The sequence below is a fragment of the Sminthopsis crassicaudata genome, chromosome 3, assembly GCF_048593235.1.
Source record: "Sminthopsis crassicaudata isolate SCR6 chromosome 3, ASM4859323v1, whole genome shotgun sequence".
Classification (NCBI taxonomy): domain Eukaryota; kingdom Metazoa; phylum Chordata; class Mammalia; order Dasyuromorphia; family Dasyuridae; genus Sminthopsis; species Sminthopsis crassicaudata.
The window spans coordinates 88,668,994-88,685,052 of NC_133619.1; the positions used below are offsets into that span (position 1 = coordinate 88,668,994).

General features: G+C 30.7%; 1 protein-coding gene across 4 annotated transcripts in view; it reads right to left on the bottom strand.

Annotated features, from left to right (window-relative positions):
- The window catches only part of NAA16 (N-alpha-acetyltransferase 16, NatA auxiliary subunit), a 104,969-nt gene that overhangs the window by 57,057 nt on the left and 31,853 nt on the right, over positions 1 to 16,059 (bottom strand). For all 4 annotated transcript variants that reach the window (XR_012487764.1, XR_012487765.1, XM_074299193.1 and 1 more), the window contains exons 4-8: positions 14,951 to 15,108; positions 12,356 to 12,490; positions 7,612 to 7,765; positions 5,627 to 5,746; positions 2,539 to 2,634 (exon numbers count right to left, since the gene is read on the bottom strand). Coding sequence is in view for 2 of the 4 variants with exons in the window: in XM_074299193.1 (XP_074155294.1) it covers positions 2,539 to 2,634; positions 5,627 to 5,746; positions 7,612 to 7,765; positions 12,356 to 12,490; positions 14,951 to 15,108 (663 nt within the window). In the remaining 2 variants the exon portion in view is untranslated. The remainder of the gene's footprint in view (positions 1 to 2,538; positions 2,635 to 5,626; positions 5,747 to 7,611; positions 7,766 to 12,355; positions 12,491 to 14,950; positions 15,109 to 16,059) is intronic.

Sequence of the window (16,059 nt, forward strand, 5' to 3'; positions counted from 1 at the left end):
AAAAGATTGCAGTATGTTCTCCAAAATATTTGTAATATACCAGAGCTTCATCACCCAGCTGTCTTTAAGTTACAAATACTGGATTTTGCAGGTTTTTGGTTTTTTTTTAACCTGAGAACATTTTGCTCATGGGACTTTTTCACTTCTCACAAGTGACATTTTTTCCTTTTTTTTTTTTTTTTTTGGAACTACTTTTTTGAAAAATGTTCCTTCCTTATGCATAAGGTCCAAAACTGACCCACTTCACACCTCAGCAAACAGTGTTATAGCAAAAGATATCATGGTATGTAGATAAATTGCTGAATCAGGAGTCTAGAAGACCACAGGCAAGTCACAATCATTCACTCAGGTGAACTGAGGTTCACTCAGTTTCCTCATCTTAACATGGAGTTGGTAACTGTAGCACCTACCTAACAAAGCTGTTTTATAGTCTTACATTTAAGACTTACATTAAAAGTGCCCTACAAATTATAAAGTGATATGTAAATGTCAATTGTAATTACATGGAAGTTTTGTTGTTACTGTTGTTGCTGTTTTTACTTGTTCTCAAAGAAGACCAAGACACCAGAAGGGTGATATTATGACTTGCAAGAAAATTAGATTTAAGAGAATGAGAGCTGGGCAAGGTCTTGGGCCCTCATTCTCTCCTGTGGAGTTATGCAGATCCAATTTGCCAGATGCAAATCAAGAGAGTAGAGGTAGCCTGGATGCAGTGGGAGACCTGCTCTGATCTTTATCAGGTTTCAGTTTGACTGAGGCAATACCCAATCAATACCTAGTCCGGAAGGGAAAGACCCTGAGGATTTCCAGCCAAAACAGAAACAACTGCTACTTAAATTTACTCTGAACCAATCTGGGCCCAAACAATGACTAAGTCCAGCTCAGCCTGGGACCTACTGCTGACCAATTAATGAGAACCTGAGTGATTTAGGTTTCAGTCAAGTCACTCTGTACTACAAGTCACAGAAAGGTTCCTCTTTAAAACAGGTTTGTTAGATAATTATGCCAAAGAGAAAAACGATCCTATCTTAAGACTATACCAATTTGGAACTTCAAATTTTACCAAGAAATCAGAGGATTTAAAAATGGTCTTAAAATTAATTAGAATGTGTTTTTTTTTTAATTAAAAGAAAGGTATTTTAATGTATCTTATCACTCTAACCTAAATATTCTCCATAAAGTAATGTTGATATTACTACAGAACAAATCTGCCTTTCCTAGAAATAATCGAAGGATAAAAAGCTGGGGGTTGGGGGACAGGGCTAACTAAGGGTGTCCTTGTTTCAAAAAAAAAAAAAAATAGCCCAATGATTGCCAACTATCAACTACAAAAACAATATTAACAATAAACTCTGATGTTTCCAAAAAAAATATTTATAACCAATAAGTAAAAAAAAAAAAATCTTAGTTACATTGTGTTAAAAATTGGCTCAATTGGGTAATGCTTTTATTTTTCTTACCTAAAAGAAAAGCTATAAGCTCACATTTTAAAATGATAAAGGAAAGAACAGCCAAACCAACATAGAAACATATTCCTTAAGAAAGATCTTAAGTGGCTAATGTTATTTTTGCTACTTAATTATTATCAAAGGAAATGGCTACTGTTCAATAATGTATAACCTGGAGCCAAGAGCCCATCATGCCACCAAACTTTACTGATAAATACATAAAACAGCTGGCAAAGGAAGTTCCTGCCAATTAACATTTTTCACATCACAACTAACATCTCTAATTTCTAAATTGTAGAGATATCCAATTTTACAAAGGAACAAAGGTTCTTGGTGGTCATAAAATATGGAACACAATATGTAATTAAGATATCTTTATAAACTTCAGAGAAAATGAAGTGATCCAAAAAAATGTAGAAAGTTTTTTTTTTTAAAGTTCATAAGAGACAGATATAGAGATATAAAGAAGTAAATAAATTATTAAGAGTTTAAAAATCTCAATCTTGGAATCTCAATTTCAAAGAATCCCAATCAAAATTCTGTATAATATCTGAAATTCAAAAGTGGATTATATAAAAATTTTGCTAATTACAATAATAATAACAATCTTATTGAAATTTTGTAATTGTAATTATCCCATTATAAAAGGTAAGCTCCATGAGGAAAAGGAATATGTTTTTTGTCTTTCTTTGTAATCCCAAAGCTTAGCATAGTGCCTGACACATAGAAGACATTCAATAAATGCTTGTTGACTGACCAAAAAGGGGGGAAAAGTATGGAGCTATCCTGAACAGACTTTAGGAAACAATCTTAAGACAATGTAAGGTAGGCAACAACCTATAGTATAAGATTTTTTTACATTGTAATCTCCCTGGCATGAAAAGTCGTTATATCTCTAACCTTAACTATTTTAAAATAAAATTAATGTCCTTAATATGGGCAAATAAAATATAATTTACAACCTTTGGATAGGGTATTAAAAATGCTTCCATCTTGGCTTTGCCTAGCTAGAAAAAAAAAAATCTAAATTCTTTAAATTATGCCAATTTGAAAAAAGACAATAGTGATCTAAAAGATATCCAGATATTACCTGGGACAAAGTTTAAAGGTAATCTTCTGGGCAAAAATGCTCTGGGGTGCTGCTTGCTTATTTCTTCATAAATGTGAAGCCTCTCTTCTAAGGTACCTAATATTAACAAATAACATATACAAGATAAAGTTTTTAAAAAATTAAATACAATTATTTATTATATTATAATTATAAATTATAATATATTATATATGTGTTAAATTGTTATATTATAAATAGCAATTTTACATTTCTGAATTACAAATAAAATTATACCAATCTTAAAATTATGGAAAGATTGATTTTTTTAATTTTGTAGTGCCAAGATATTTAAAATATTACCCAAATAGTTTTAAACAATACTTTGAAATTTTATAGCATCATTCCCAGGAAGAATAGCCCTTTCTCAAATAAGTGTCAATTTGGAATTGAATAAGAAAATATATTTTGCTTCTTTTTCACTCTTTAATGCCCTTCATTATCACCAAAGTAACATATAATCATAAAATAACAGAGATAACACATACTTCCACAAAATTATATGGAAATAAATTAAAGCTATTTGGATGGTTCTACACATCAAAATTCCTAAATGTCAGGAATGCATTCATATTTCATTATACAACATCTAACAAAACACAAAGAAACACAATTGACATACTAGACAGAGGGTTGCACTGGTGTCACAAAGACCTGGATTTATCCTTTCTCTAACATACTAAATGTGGCAGGACTTCTTCCTTCCCCCAATAATATGTTTTGGAGCTCCAATGTGGTTGGATTTTAAAAATGAGTTATTCAATGAGAATAATTATTTTCAGGTTATTAAAGGTCTGGAAATATTATGAAACATTAAGTAATCTAATTCTAAAAATTATATGATAGTTATTGAAGAAAATGTGCTTTATGTGATCATGCTTTATCTTTAAAAATATCAAAAATCTGGGGCAGTAAAGTGGCACCTTGGATAGAATACCAGTTCTGTAGTCAGGAATCAAATCTGGTCTCAGATACTTAACACTTACTAGCTGTGTGACCCTGGGCAAGTCACATAATCCCGATTACCTCATCCAAAAGAAAAAAAAAAGGCAAAAATATTTCTGATGTCAACAAACTATGAATATAGTCTAAAAAAAAGTACCCATTAGTTTTAGAGAAAAAGTCTTAAAATATAGTTATAATTAGATTATCAGACCTAAACCATTTCTGAGACCTATTTGATGTCACAAGTTGGAGCTCCAGAACTTACCATGGGAGAGAAAAAGTCCTAAGGACACCTAAAAAATAAAGTACTGTGGTTAGTTTTTGTAAATTGATGTAATTTAAAGTAATACAGTATCCTCATATATGGAAGTTAGTTTATTATAGTTCCAAATTAGACATGAAATACCTTAACTATCTTTACTAGTAGTAAACTACTAGTTTATGATTAGTTTTATAGTAAATAAGACTTTATATTAACATTTCAGCATTTTGACTTTATATTCAAAGCGGGAGAGGGGAGGAGACCAGGAGGAAGGGAGGGAGGGAAGGAAGAAATTTATATCAGCAAGCATTTAATTTGAGGAAGTATTTAACAAAAGAAATTAAAGAAAAATAAGCATGAAATTCCATGAGGCTTATCAAGTTTATATGATGACAATTTGGATTAAATGTTTGTCTTCTGAACTCTACAAATAGAGGGAATGTGTCCAATTTAAAGAGGACTGAAAGAGATAAATGTTAGGGTATTTTTAATCATTTATTTATATCTACATACATATAATAATTTATTAAATTATTATTTAGTATTATTATTTATAGTAAACTCCAAATCTGGTAGGTTCTTAACTGTTCTAATGGTACAAGTGAAAAAAATTAGAATAGTAAGGGAAAAAAAAAAGTCATTAGTTTTAATCTACTGATTTAGAAATTCAAATAGCAAAAGATGAATTTTATCTCTACAGAAATTGAGAAAACTGTCTTTAATGAAAAAATTAATAGATGGGAAGGGATAAGATAAAACTACTTCAAGAACCAAAGTCAAGTTCAGTGCAGTTAGATGGTGTAGTAGATAGAACATCAGCCTTAGAGTTAGACTAGAATTCTGCTTCAGAGACTTGACCCTTATTAGCTGTGTAACCCCCTGTAAGGCACTACTATCCCTGATTGCCCTGTAGTCCCTCTTCCCCCCCCCAAAAAATCATGTTAAATGACATTTGAACACTATGCTTAATGTATACATTCATTAAAGCATTGAATTTAGCCTAATTTCCTTTGACCATTTCTATAGCAGCTAATTATTAGCAGATTATATAACCTTAAACAAACCATAAGTTCACTGGCTTTAATTGTCTTCATCAATTAAAAAAAAAAAAAAAAAAAGATAAATATTTACAAAATCTATTCCAGGATTGCTATCTGAAAAGTTCTCTGTAAAACTGAAAGTGCTACAAATAATTAGAGCTGCTGATAGAATTTTATGAACCCGAAACATATAAGATGATAATTATCCTGTGCTGACTTTTCATGAAAGTTATATCTTTTTTTGGTTTGTTTGTTTGTTTTTGAGGCTGGGGTTATGTGACTTGCCCAGGGTCACACAGTGAGGAAGTGTTAAATGTCTGAGACCAGATTTGAACTTGGGTCCTCCTGAATTCAAGGCTAGTGCTCTATGAAAGTTATATCTTTACCATCAATTAGTAACATTTTAATTTATACTATGTTGTTATCTAAAAGGTAATTTTTAATTTTCTCTAAAGCATTTAACATCTAAATTATCTTCTTAAAATTCAAGAATATTTGAATATTTATTAACATGAATTTACAATACAGAAAAAAAAAACACCAACATTTAAAAATACCATTAAAATGTCTTGTTCTCTAATGTCTAATAATGAAGCTTTACAGATTATTCTTCAAAATAGTAACATTTTATTTACTGCCTGTCATCTAGGGGAGGGAGTAAAGGGAGGGAGGGGAAAATCTGGAAAAATGAATACACAAGGGATAATGTTATAAAAAAAATTATTCATGCATATATACTGTCCAAAAAAAATGTATAATTATAAAATTAATTTTTAAAAAACAATAACATTTTAGAAGCAATAAAAAGAAATATACTACATACGAGGTTGCAGAGCTTTCTCTAAACCTTCATAGTAATTCCAATTTTCAGCATTCCGATCAATCAAGTCTTTGAATATTTCACCAGCTTCTTTCAATCTTCCCAATTTCAACAGCATTTCTCCTAAAATTGTTTGATAACTTTTAGGTGAACTAGTCAACTTATACTAAAATTATCAACTATAATAAATGGAGGAGGGGAGCAGGATATCTCTCTACATTTTCTTTCTGGGAATTTTGTTGAAGACAACAATTACTATTATAAAAGACATAACAATTCAGTCTGACTTCTAAAAATCAAACTTCAGCTACACATCTCATCGAATGACTGCTCTGGTTCTAGAATTTCTGTAAGTATTATTGTATAATTTCACAGAAAATTAGGTTGAAAAAGAAACCTTAAAGGCCAAACCATACTTGAATAAAAATCGTTGTCTACAATATGTTGTCCCTAACAAATGGTCATAAAGCTTTATTGAACACATCTACCAGAGAAGAGAAAAAAACAAAAAACAAAACAATAATTGGAGACAGAAGATGGGGTTCAAATATAGACTTTGGTGTGATTTTTTTTTTGGATTAGTACTCTAGAAATTACCCCTATGAATTCAGAAAATGATTCCACTAATTACTTTGTCTTTGCTTCTTTCATAAAATGAAGCAGTATCCTTAAGTGTAAAGAATATTGCACTTTAATACAAGAAAAACAGCTTTGAATCCAGATATTGATGTGTGACCCTGGACATATCAAGCTAATTCTGGGATTTAATTTCCTCATCTGCAAAATGATACTATCTTATGAATAAAATTTGAGCTTTTTTCATTATAGAAGGAAACTTCCAAAACAAATCTATACTATTACCACTTCTAAGAGTTTATTTTTTCCCCTTATAACCTATACACTAAGAATCAGGAAAGAAATTTATAGGTATAACACAAAGCAAATTCTGGCCCAGGGTAAAAATCAAATGTTACGAACTGTTACCTCCATTTGAACTGACAGGAAAACATATTTTTAAAAATTTAATCAGTATTTTTTTCTCAATTTGTAAAGATACTTTTAAATATTCTTTTCTTTAAAGATTTTTGAATTCCATATTTTTCACCATCCCTCTCTTTTTCCCCCTCTCTCCAAGAAAGCAAACAATCTGATATAAGCTACATATGTACAATGATATGAAACATATTTCCACATGAGCCAGGTAAAAGAAGAAACTAAACAAAATAGAAAAGAAATCACATGAAATTACAAAAAAAAAAAAAATAATAATTAATTAAAAATAAAAAGCAAAAAGTATGTTTCAATATGCTTTCAGACTCCCATCAGTTCTCAGACTCCCATCAGTTCTGTCTTTAGATTTAGGAATTATATTCCTAATAGCCACATTCCATTTCCCATAACAAGCAAATTAGTATTTCACTGCAAAAATTTATCAAGTACAGTAACATAATTCCAAAGTATCCAATTTATGTTGTATTCTTTACTCATCTACATTTGTGAACAAGCACCGTGATTATTACTGTAATAGTATGACTAGTCATAAAGAGCTTGGGAAGCATGGTATGTTTGGGGTTTTGAAGATCTCTGATCAAATTGATTATTTAGTTGAAGAATACTTTAGTTTATTACACTAAAAAAAGAGATTTCCATACACAAAGACATAAGATATTCTTGGGAGACAAAATGTATATGCTATAGATACAAACTAATTCAGCAAAAGGATAACTTTAATTGAGCTAACATCATTCTTTAACACCATTATCCCTATCCTTTCTCAAGCAGCAAGCAGGAAGAATGTTTTTGTAATTAGCAAAAAGTATTAAACACTTGAAGAAGACAATTGTTTAACTGACATCTTTACTCTCATTATTGTATACTACTACAAACAATCTGGCCACAACTAGTAAGGCACAAGGTTAAAATTTTAGAAGCTTAATAGTTTATTTTAAAGATGATTTTCAAAGAAAGAAAAAAGCAGAATAACTTACCTTTAATTTCTTCTACTACAAGTTTATCACAGATTTGATTTTCATATGTTTCTATATGTTCTAAAGATTCTTGAAATAAATCTGCCTCTCTCATCACTTGATTCTGGTACAATATCAGTTCACTATATTCATAGTCTATTTTATTAGGTGGAACCTAGAAAAAGGGAAAGAGAAATAAATAAAATAATTAAATGTGCAAAATAAATATTATACTGCCAATATTTAAAATTCAGCCTTCTCATTATTTAATTGGAATATTCTTGTCGTGGAACTGTGATTTCTTATCAGTGGGAGTCCACTCATCACAAATACACATCAAGAGCTTGCCAACTGATAAGGCCAAGCTAATAGAGCTTCAAGATTTAAGAAAGAGAACAGAGCAAACCTATTTTCTGCTTATAATTCATTTACTTTCACTTTTTAAATACTAAGGACTTACAGGGAATGATCCGTAACTACTTTGTATGCTTTTACTAATTTCTGTTATAAATATAGTATCTTTTTTGTATTGGTTATTAAGTTTACAATAAAAAAACTCCCCCAAATGATTATTTCTTTTTTTGTGTATTGCTCAGTTATCACCACACTTCTAACACCTAAAGACTGTTTTTATCCTTTTTTTCAAGAAAATATTCATGAATTTAAAAATATATGGTTTCTTTACAAACTATTCAGAAGTCCTTGTTTGATCTAAAACCTTATTTTCCATAAATTTTCACAAGGCCCTCTCTTTCACAATGAAATTTCTAAGAAAGCATATACATTCATTTAATTTGAAATATCTTCTTAAATTCATCCTACAATTTCTCTAATACATCATTCTTTGCAAAGAATTTTATTTACAAGTTTCTCTTTTTAACTCATCAAACTACAATTCATTTACTGCCCTTAGGCACACAATAAAACAATACCCATCTTTTTTTGCCTCTCTGCAAATATAAAAATTATCCCTAAGTTTGTTTGAGATTTGTTTAAATATTTCAATTTTATTTATGGCAAGAATGTTAATTTCCTTGAATTCCTAATTTGTGGCTAACTCAGAGTCCCACTTATCAACACCGAAGTAAATTAATGTTTGTAAACAGTCTATGAATTGAGTTTTATTACATTCTAACTCCTTTTCTGCAATAAATAACTTTTAAAAAGTGTAAAGGTACTGTAGAGTACTAAAGGGAATTCATGATTTTTTTTTCATTTATTTCTCTGACTTCAATTTTTTTTTTTTTTAATTACCTGGTAACCAACATCCTGATGTCTATCTCTTCCATATTAAACCAATCTATAGCTTGATCCAATTTGTTCCCTATTGATCCATACTTGGCCCTTTCAGTTGGGTAAGACCTACCCATCTTCACATATTAAAATAGTTCTTTAATAGAGAGAGTTTTACTCCAAAACTGCAACCTCAAGGAAAAAAAATACTACAGGCTGCCAGATCAAAAAAAAAAAAAAAAAAATTGAAAGATCAAAGAGCAATAGCCAATATTACCCAGGATCTGGCAGCTTCTACAATAAAGGATTGGAGGGCCTAATATCATATTTCAGAAGGCAAAGCATCTAGGTTTACAACCAAGAATTAACTACCCAGTGAGACTCAGCATCATCTTTCAGGGGAGGTAATGGAGAGTCAATGAAGTCAGAGACTTTCAATCATTTCTTTTGAAAAAGCCAGAACTAAAAAAAACAAAAAAAAACTTTAATCTACTAACACAGGACAGAAGCGAATCATAAAAAAATAAATATATATTTAAAGGTTAAACCTTTTACACCCCTAGATAGGAAAGCAGTATCTGTAACTGTTGAGAACTATATCTGACACTGGGGCAAACAAAGTGGGGCATCACATGGACTGAGGGTGTGGTTGTGAATTGAGTCTGATGTGATAACATCAAAGAAAAAGACATTAAGGAGTGAAAAAGAAAGTTATTGGAAGAAGAGGAAAAGGGAGGTATAATGGGACAATCAGTTCACAGTAAGAGGAGGAAAAAATCCTATTATAATTGAAAGGAAAAAAGGGAGGGAGATGAGCATTATCTGAAGCTTGATCTCATCAGTTTTGCTTCTTAGAGGAAATAGCATAATCATTTATCAAACCTTATTAAAAAAAAAATAGGAGGAGAAAGAAGAAAGAAAAAAGAAAGCAAGATAGAAGGGAGGGCAGAAACTCTAGGGAAAACGTAAGAGAAGAGAGGAAGGGGTGATAGAAGATAAAGTAGTGAGTGGAATAGGTTAAAAAAAAAACATTACTAAAAGAAGGAAGGAGGGGTGATAGGAGATAAGGTATGGTGGAGTGTGTTTAAAAAACAACAACAACAACAACAACAACACACACACACACACACACACACACACACACACACACCTGACAACTAAGATTATGAAGTCTTTAATGGCAAGGGATGTATCTTTTACCTCTTTAAATCTCCCCAATGCTTAACACAGTGAATAGGACATAATAGAAGCTTAATAAATATTAGTGATTAATTTTGAGTGGGTGGTTAAGAATAAATACATTTTTTTCAATTTTCCAATATTGGGTAAATAGAAAATCAGCTTTGTAATGCAGCCTGGGACTTTTTAAATTGTCTTTGCAACCTCTGGATTAATAAGCATACTGACAATAAGAATTTACTAAATACTTCTAAAATTAAATTAGCTTCTAGATCATTAAAATAGTTTCTTGGGAGTCTGATTGGTATAGCACTGAATAAATAGCTTCATAGTCATATACAAATATAATGAGGAACAGAGATTAAAAACTCATTCTTCAAAAACAAGCCTTTTCCTCAAAAAACAAACTTCTAAAAGCTAAACAGATACCAAATAACCACAATTCAATAAGTCAGCAAGCATTTATTAAATATTTGATATGGGCCAGTCCATTAAATATAATTTTAGCATAGCTAAATTTGATATGATCTACTTCCATAGATAAGAGAATTAGAAAGCTAAAAAAGATCTTTCTTTAACTTACATGAACTGATGCTAAGTGAAATGTACATAACTAAGAACATTGTACAGAATAATCACAAGAGTACATGATGATCAACTGTGATGGACCTGGCTCTTTTCAACAATGAGATGATTCAAGGCAATTCCAATAGATTTGTGATTTAAAATGCCATCAGCATCCAGAAAAAGAACTATGGAGACAGAATGTGGATCAAATCATAATATTTTAACCTTTTTTAATTGTTATTTGTTTGCTTGGTTTTTTTTTTCTTTCTCATGTATTTTTCCTTTTGATCTTTTTTATTTATCTTGAGCAGCATGATAAATAAGGAAATATGTTTAAAAGAATTGCCTATGTTCAACCTATATCAAATTTCTTGCTGCCTTGGGGAAGAGGGAGGATTGAGTAGAGGGAGAAAAATTTGAAACACAAGATTTTGCAAAGGTGAATATTGAAAACTATCGTTGCATGTATTTGAAAAAATAAAATACAAAAAAAAAATTTTTTTTAAAGACCTTCCTTTAATTTGAGGTATAAAAGAAGGCCAACACTTAAGTAAGAACCTTTGAAGCGTCACACAACTATTACAGAAGTATCACCAAGTGTAACCAAACTTTTATTGTTCATTTAACTCCCCAAAAAACCTTCACTGTATTCAATATACTAGTAAACATACCCTTTGCAGACTGTACATGTCTCCCTTATATATATTTTTCAAATGAATGTAGGTATTATTGTGACTAATAAAATATAAAATTGTAGCTTTTAATCTTCACTCCTCAATTAACAAATACTAATAATACAAAATTACTTTCATGTTTTCAGTGTCTGAAATTTTTCAGTTTAAAAAGGAGAATACACACTGGGAATATGTATGCTGGAATTCATAGAACTGGAATTTATGCACATGAAAAGCAAAATTATATTGAGGCTATCCCTATGTCTCCCTATAAAGGAATATTTCTTTCTTTCTTTCTTTTTTCTTTTTTTTGCTGAGTAAATTGGGATTAAGTGACTTGCCCAGGGTCACACAGCTAGGAAGTGTAAACTGTGTGAGACCACATTTGAACTCACTCCTCCTGACTTCAGAGTTGGTGTTCTAGCCACTGCACCATCTAGCTGCTCCCTATATAGGAATATTTCAATAAAAAATTCAATCATTTTGTTTTATACTAGTTCCAATGATCTTGTGATGAAGAGAACCATCTACACCCAGAGAGAGTGGATTGTGGGAACTGAGTGTGGATCACAACATACTCACTCTTTTTGTTGTTGTTTATTTGCATTTTGTTTTCTTACTCATTTACATTCTTTTTTTATCTGATTTTTCTAGTGCAGCAAGAGAATTGTATAAATATGTTTATACATATTGGATTTAACATATATTTTAACATTTATATTGGATTGCTTGCCATCTGGGGGGGAGGGCAAGGAGGAGAAAATCTGAAACACAAGTCTATGCAAGGGTCATAAATGCATGACAACATGCAATGTTGTCAAATTATCTATGCATATATTTTGAAAATAAAAAGCTTTATTAAAAAAAGAAAGAAATTAATCTAATTCTAAAAAAAAAAATTCAATGATTTACTTAATAGAATTAACCATTGCTAGGAAAAGCTATCTTTAAGCAAACAAGCATAAAAGAAAAATTAAGGACTCCAATAGAAAGCAATCTCTCTCACTAGTCATGATAAAACATACTTTATTATTTAGTAAAGCTATCTAATTTTCCTCCTCCTCCCAAATGTCACCAAATCATTATAAAGGCAGCCTAGAAGTAAGTCTTACTTGCTGAGTTTTTCTAAATTCTTCCAATAGTTTTAATGCCATATCATAATCTTTCAGCAAATGATATGCTATAGCATATCCAATCCATGAAGCACGTTGTGTGGGTCGGAGCTGAAGAAGTTGATATCTTGTCTCCTTTAATATAGAGAGGACAGAAAATGAAAGAATTTTAGAACTGGAAAGGAACTTTAATCATTATATTTGCCGTGAGAGACTTCATTAAAAAAAAAAAAAAAAAAAAGAATTTCTAGACTTCAAAACAAATGAAGTGTCATTAAAAATGGAAGGAAAAAATCTAAGAAAACCCTATAAGATACACCACTACTGACATTGGCAAAAATCTCCAAATCAGACAAATTTCTATGGGCACAAGATAGCTACCCTTGGAGCCAGAAGCTGAGTTCAAATCTCACATGTGGCATATACTGATTGTGTGATTCTAGCCAAGTAATTTAATCATTTAACATAAATCTCAACTTTTTGCTGAGCAAGTTTATATATATATATATATATATATATATATATATATATATATATATATATATATATATATATATATATCGGTTGGGGGAGCTTCTTTACAAAATATTCCCTCTTCTAATGAAATCACAGATTCAATCATAGCTTTCCTGCCTTCTCCCTCCAAAACATCATAAGCTAGTAAATGAATTTGAGATTTCTAAGAATCAGAACCTATGATTACATAAATTTTATTGTGTACACAAAGAACTAATTTCTTGTTTAAAGTCTCAGAGAATTAATGGTCATCAATTACCATGAAACAAAGTCAAAACTTTACCCCAAATCTTCCTGACTCCAAGGACTGCCCACCAAAAGATAGGTTAGTATACACAAATACATATAAAGTAAATTCAAAGAACCTCAAAGTTGGAATGGACCTCAAAAGCTACCTAATCAGCACAGTACACTGGAGAGAGTGCCAACTTCAGAATAAAGATTTCAAGACTTACCTCTGACATATAAATAGTAGGTATGTGACCTCTGGCAAGTGAAAAGGATTACTTTGATTTATTTTTAGTTTAATTAAAAGATTAAACTGTGTTCTTTAGGAAACCTAGCCCCAACAGCCAAGCCAACGGCAACAGAGATAGTCTCTCAAGTCTTGGTTACTAATCAATTTAGTGAAAAGATAGATTGACAAAACTTTTATCCTTTAGTAGCAAAAGGTTAGAATAAAATGTAATAAAAATAATCATAGGATTACTCTTTTTACAAGCTAAATTACCCTTTCTAGTTTCTAGCCTTAAACAAAGCTATGAGGTTCCCCTTTCTGGAAGCTGGAAATAGTTAGCTAGAAGTTAAGTTCTTTTTTCCAGTCTTGGTGGATAACCTTTTTTTTTTTTTTTTTTTTCTTGAACTAGAATCTAAGTTGAATAAGGAAATCTGAAAACAAAGGGGAAGTGACTGCTAACTAAAGGCCAGAAGTTCCTCTTTTCCAATACACTTTCTACCACCTGTAAGCAAAGGACTACTGATTAGAATTAGCTAGGATTAGGAAAAGCTAACCAATCAGGTAAACTGACTTGTCCAATTGAATTATGTTCAAAAACAAGTTTTTGCCTTTTTTTTTTAATAATCCTTTTTACTTTACCCCCCCAAAAAAACTGGATAGTTAGAAATGTTTACAAATTTTTCAGTATTTTTTTAAGTTATAAATAAAATCAGCAATTGCATGTGTCCATTCATTATCTCTGAATATCATTGGAACTAATATCTAGGAACCAGAATGTGTCTAGGTATTGTCTGCCATTTTTGAAATTCCTCTTTTTTGTTATGCAAATCAATTCTGTACATCACTTTAGGTCTCAGATATCTGAAGAATCAAGTGACCTGATTTGATATGCAAATACTAGCTTTGCAAATTAAATGATAGGTGATGTCATAACTTTGTTTTCAGTTTCCTTTTTATTCTAGATAATTAATTATAATCCATGTCACTTAGTGTCAAAACTTGAAGCAATTTTCAAAATATAAAAGTTGTGGAACAGCTGTCAATTTCCAATTTGAGGAAAGAATACCAATGAAATCACAGCCCATCCATCCCCAAAATTTAATTTATAAAATACAAAACTCAATTCACTAAAAGTCAGGCTGAGCCTGAGTCAAAGGATAGTATTTTATTAACTTAAAAATATAAATCAACAACTGATGGATTATTTTTTTATTACCCCAGTTTCAGTTTCAAAGATAACTAATGACTAAATTTGAAAGATAACTAATTAGGAAGCTAAAGAAAGCTAGAGATATATTGCCTATAATTAATTTGTTCATTCCTTGTTTAAAGCTTCTTGAAATTGTTTTATTCACTTTTGGCCCAGATATATTACACATCACAGAGTGGACACTGGATAAGTATTAGTGGGATGAATGAATACTCTAATCTGACTCAAAATTTGGGAATAAGGACTATAGCCATGTTTTAATTGTCACTAGGGAATTCTTAAGTGAGAAAACTTCCTCTTATCAATGCAAGTTCTTTGATAATTGCATTCAAATAAAACTATCTAAATCATTAATTTATCTTTTAAATTATGTGTCTTTTAATATATATAAAATTAATGTTAGAATACTTACACGATAGCCTTCAAGGTCTCTCATTTGGATTTGTAACATAGAGAGGTCTCTCAGGATTTGTAGATTGTCTTTATCTAATTTAAGGGCATTTCGATAACACTTTATAGCTTCATCATATTTCTTATCAGAACGCTGCAAGAGTCCATATACATGCCAACCTACCAAGTTAAAGAAATCAACATTCACAGATATTGGAAGACAACATTGTACTTTTCTTCCTAACATACTTCAGAAAACCTTCTGCTTAAAAATAGGGCTGTTTTTAGTTCAAAGAATCAAAGTATGCTGGGTATTTATTTTTCATTATAAGTATAAAACTAAGTTTCACCGAAGTAGCCATAATGTCAAATAATTTCTTTTATTAAAAAAAGTTAAATAATATTTTGTTTTCCCCTAATTGTACATAAAATAATTTTTTAACATTTTTTTAAGCTTTCTGTTCTAAATTCTATCCCTCCCACCTATCCTCCTGAAGACATAATCTGATATGGTACATAGGTACAATCAAATTATTCATTTTGTGAAAGAAAACTGGAGAAAGGAAAGGAGAAAGAAAGAAGGAAAGAGGGAAGGAAGGAGGGAGAGAAGGAAGAAAGGAGGAAGGGAGGAAGAGAGGAAGAAAGGGAGAGAGGGAGAGAAGGGGGAGGGAGGAAAAAAGGGAAAGAGGGAGAGAGAGAGGGAGGGAGGGAGGAAGGAAAGGCCAAGGAAGATCATAAAGGAAAGACAAGACAGAAGGAAGTTCCCAGAGAAATGATTTGATTGAGTTATACAAGTTAATTTCAATTAGCATTATTTATAAGAGAAAAATATAATTGTAAGGAAGGTCTCAGGTTATTAAAAAAAACACATCCCCATTCAAAGAAATTAAGTTGAAATACCTATATCAAAAATTAAAATCTGATTTAATTAAGTTTTCCTCTAAACTTTTTAGCCTTATACTATACAGGAGATATTGTATACTTAAATAAAGATCAGTGTATATACTTAATATATTGTATTACATAGTTACATATTGTATTTCTTTTGCCTTTCTACTACATATTTTAGGCCAAGGACACTTAAGTTGAGCCTTAAAGGTAAAGGATTTCAGCACAGTAAAAATATTCAAA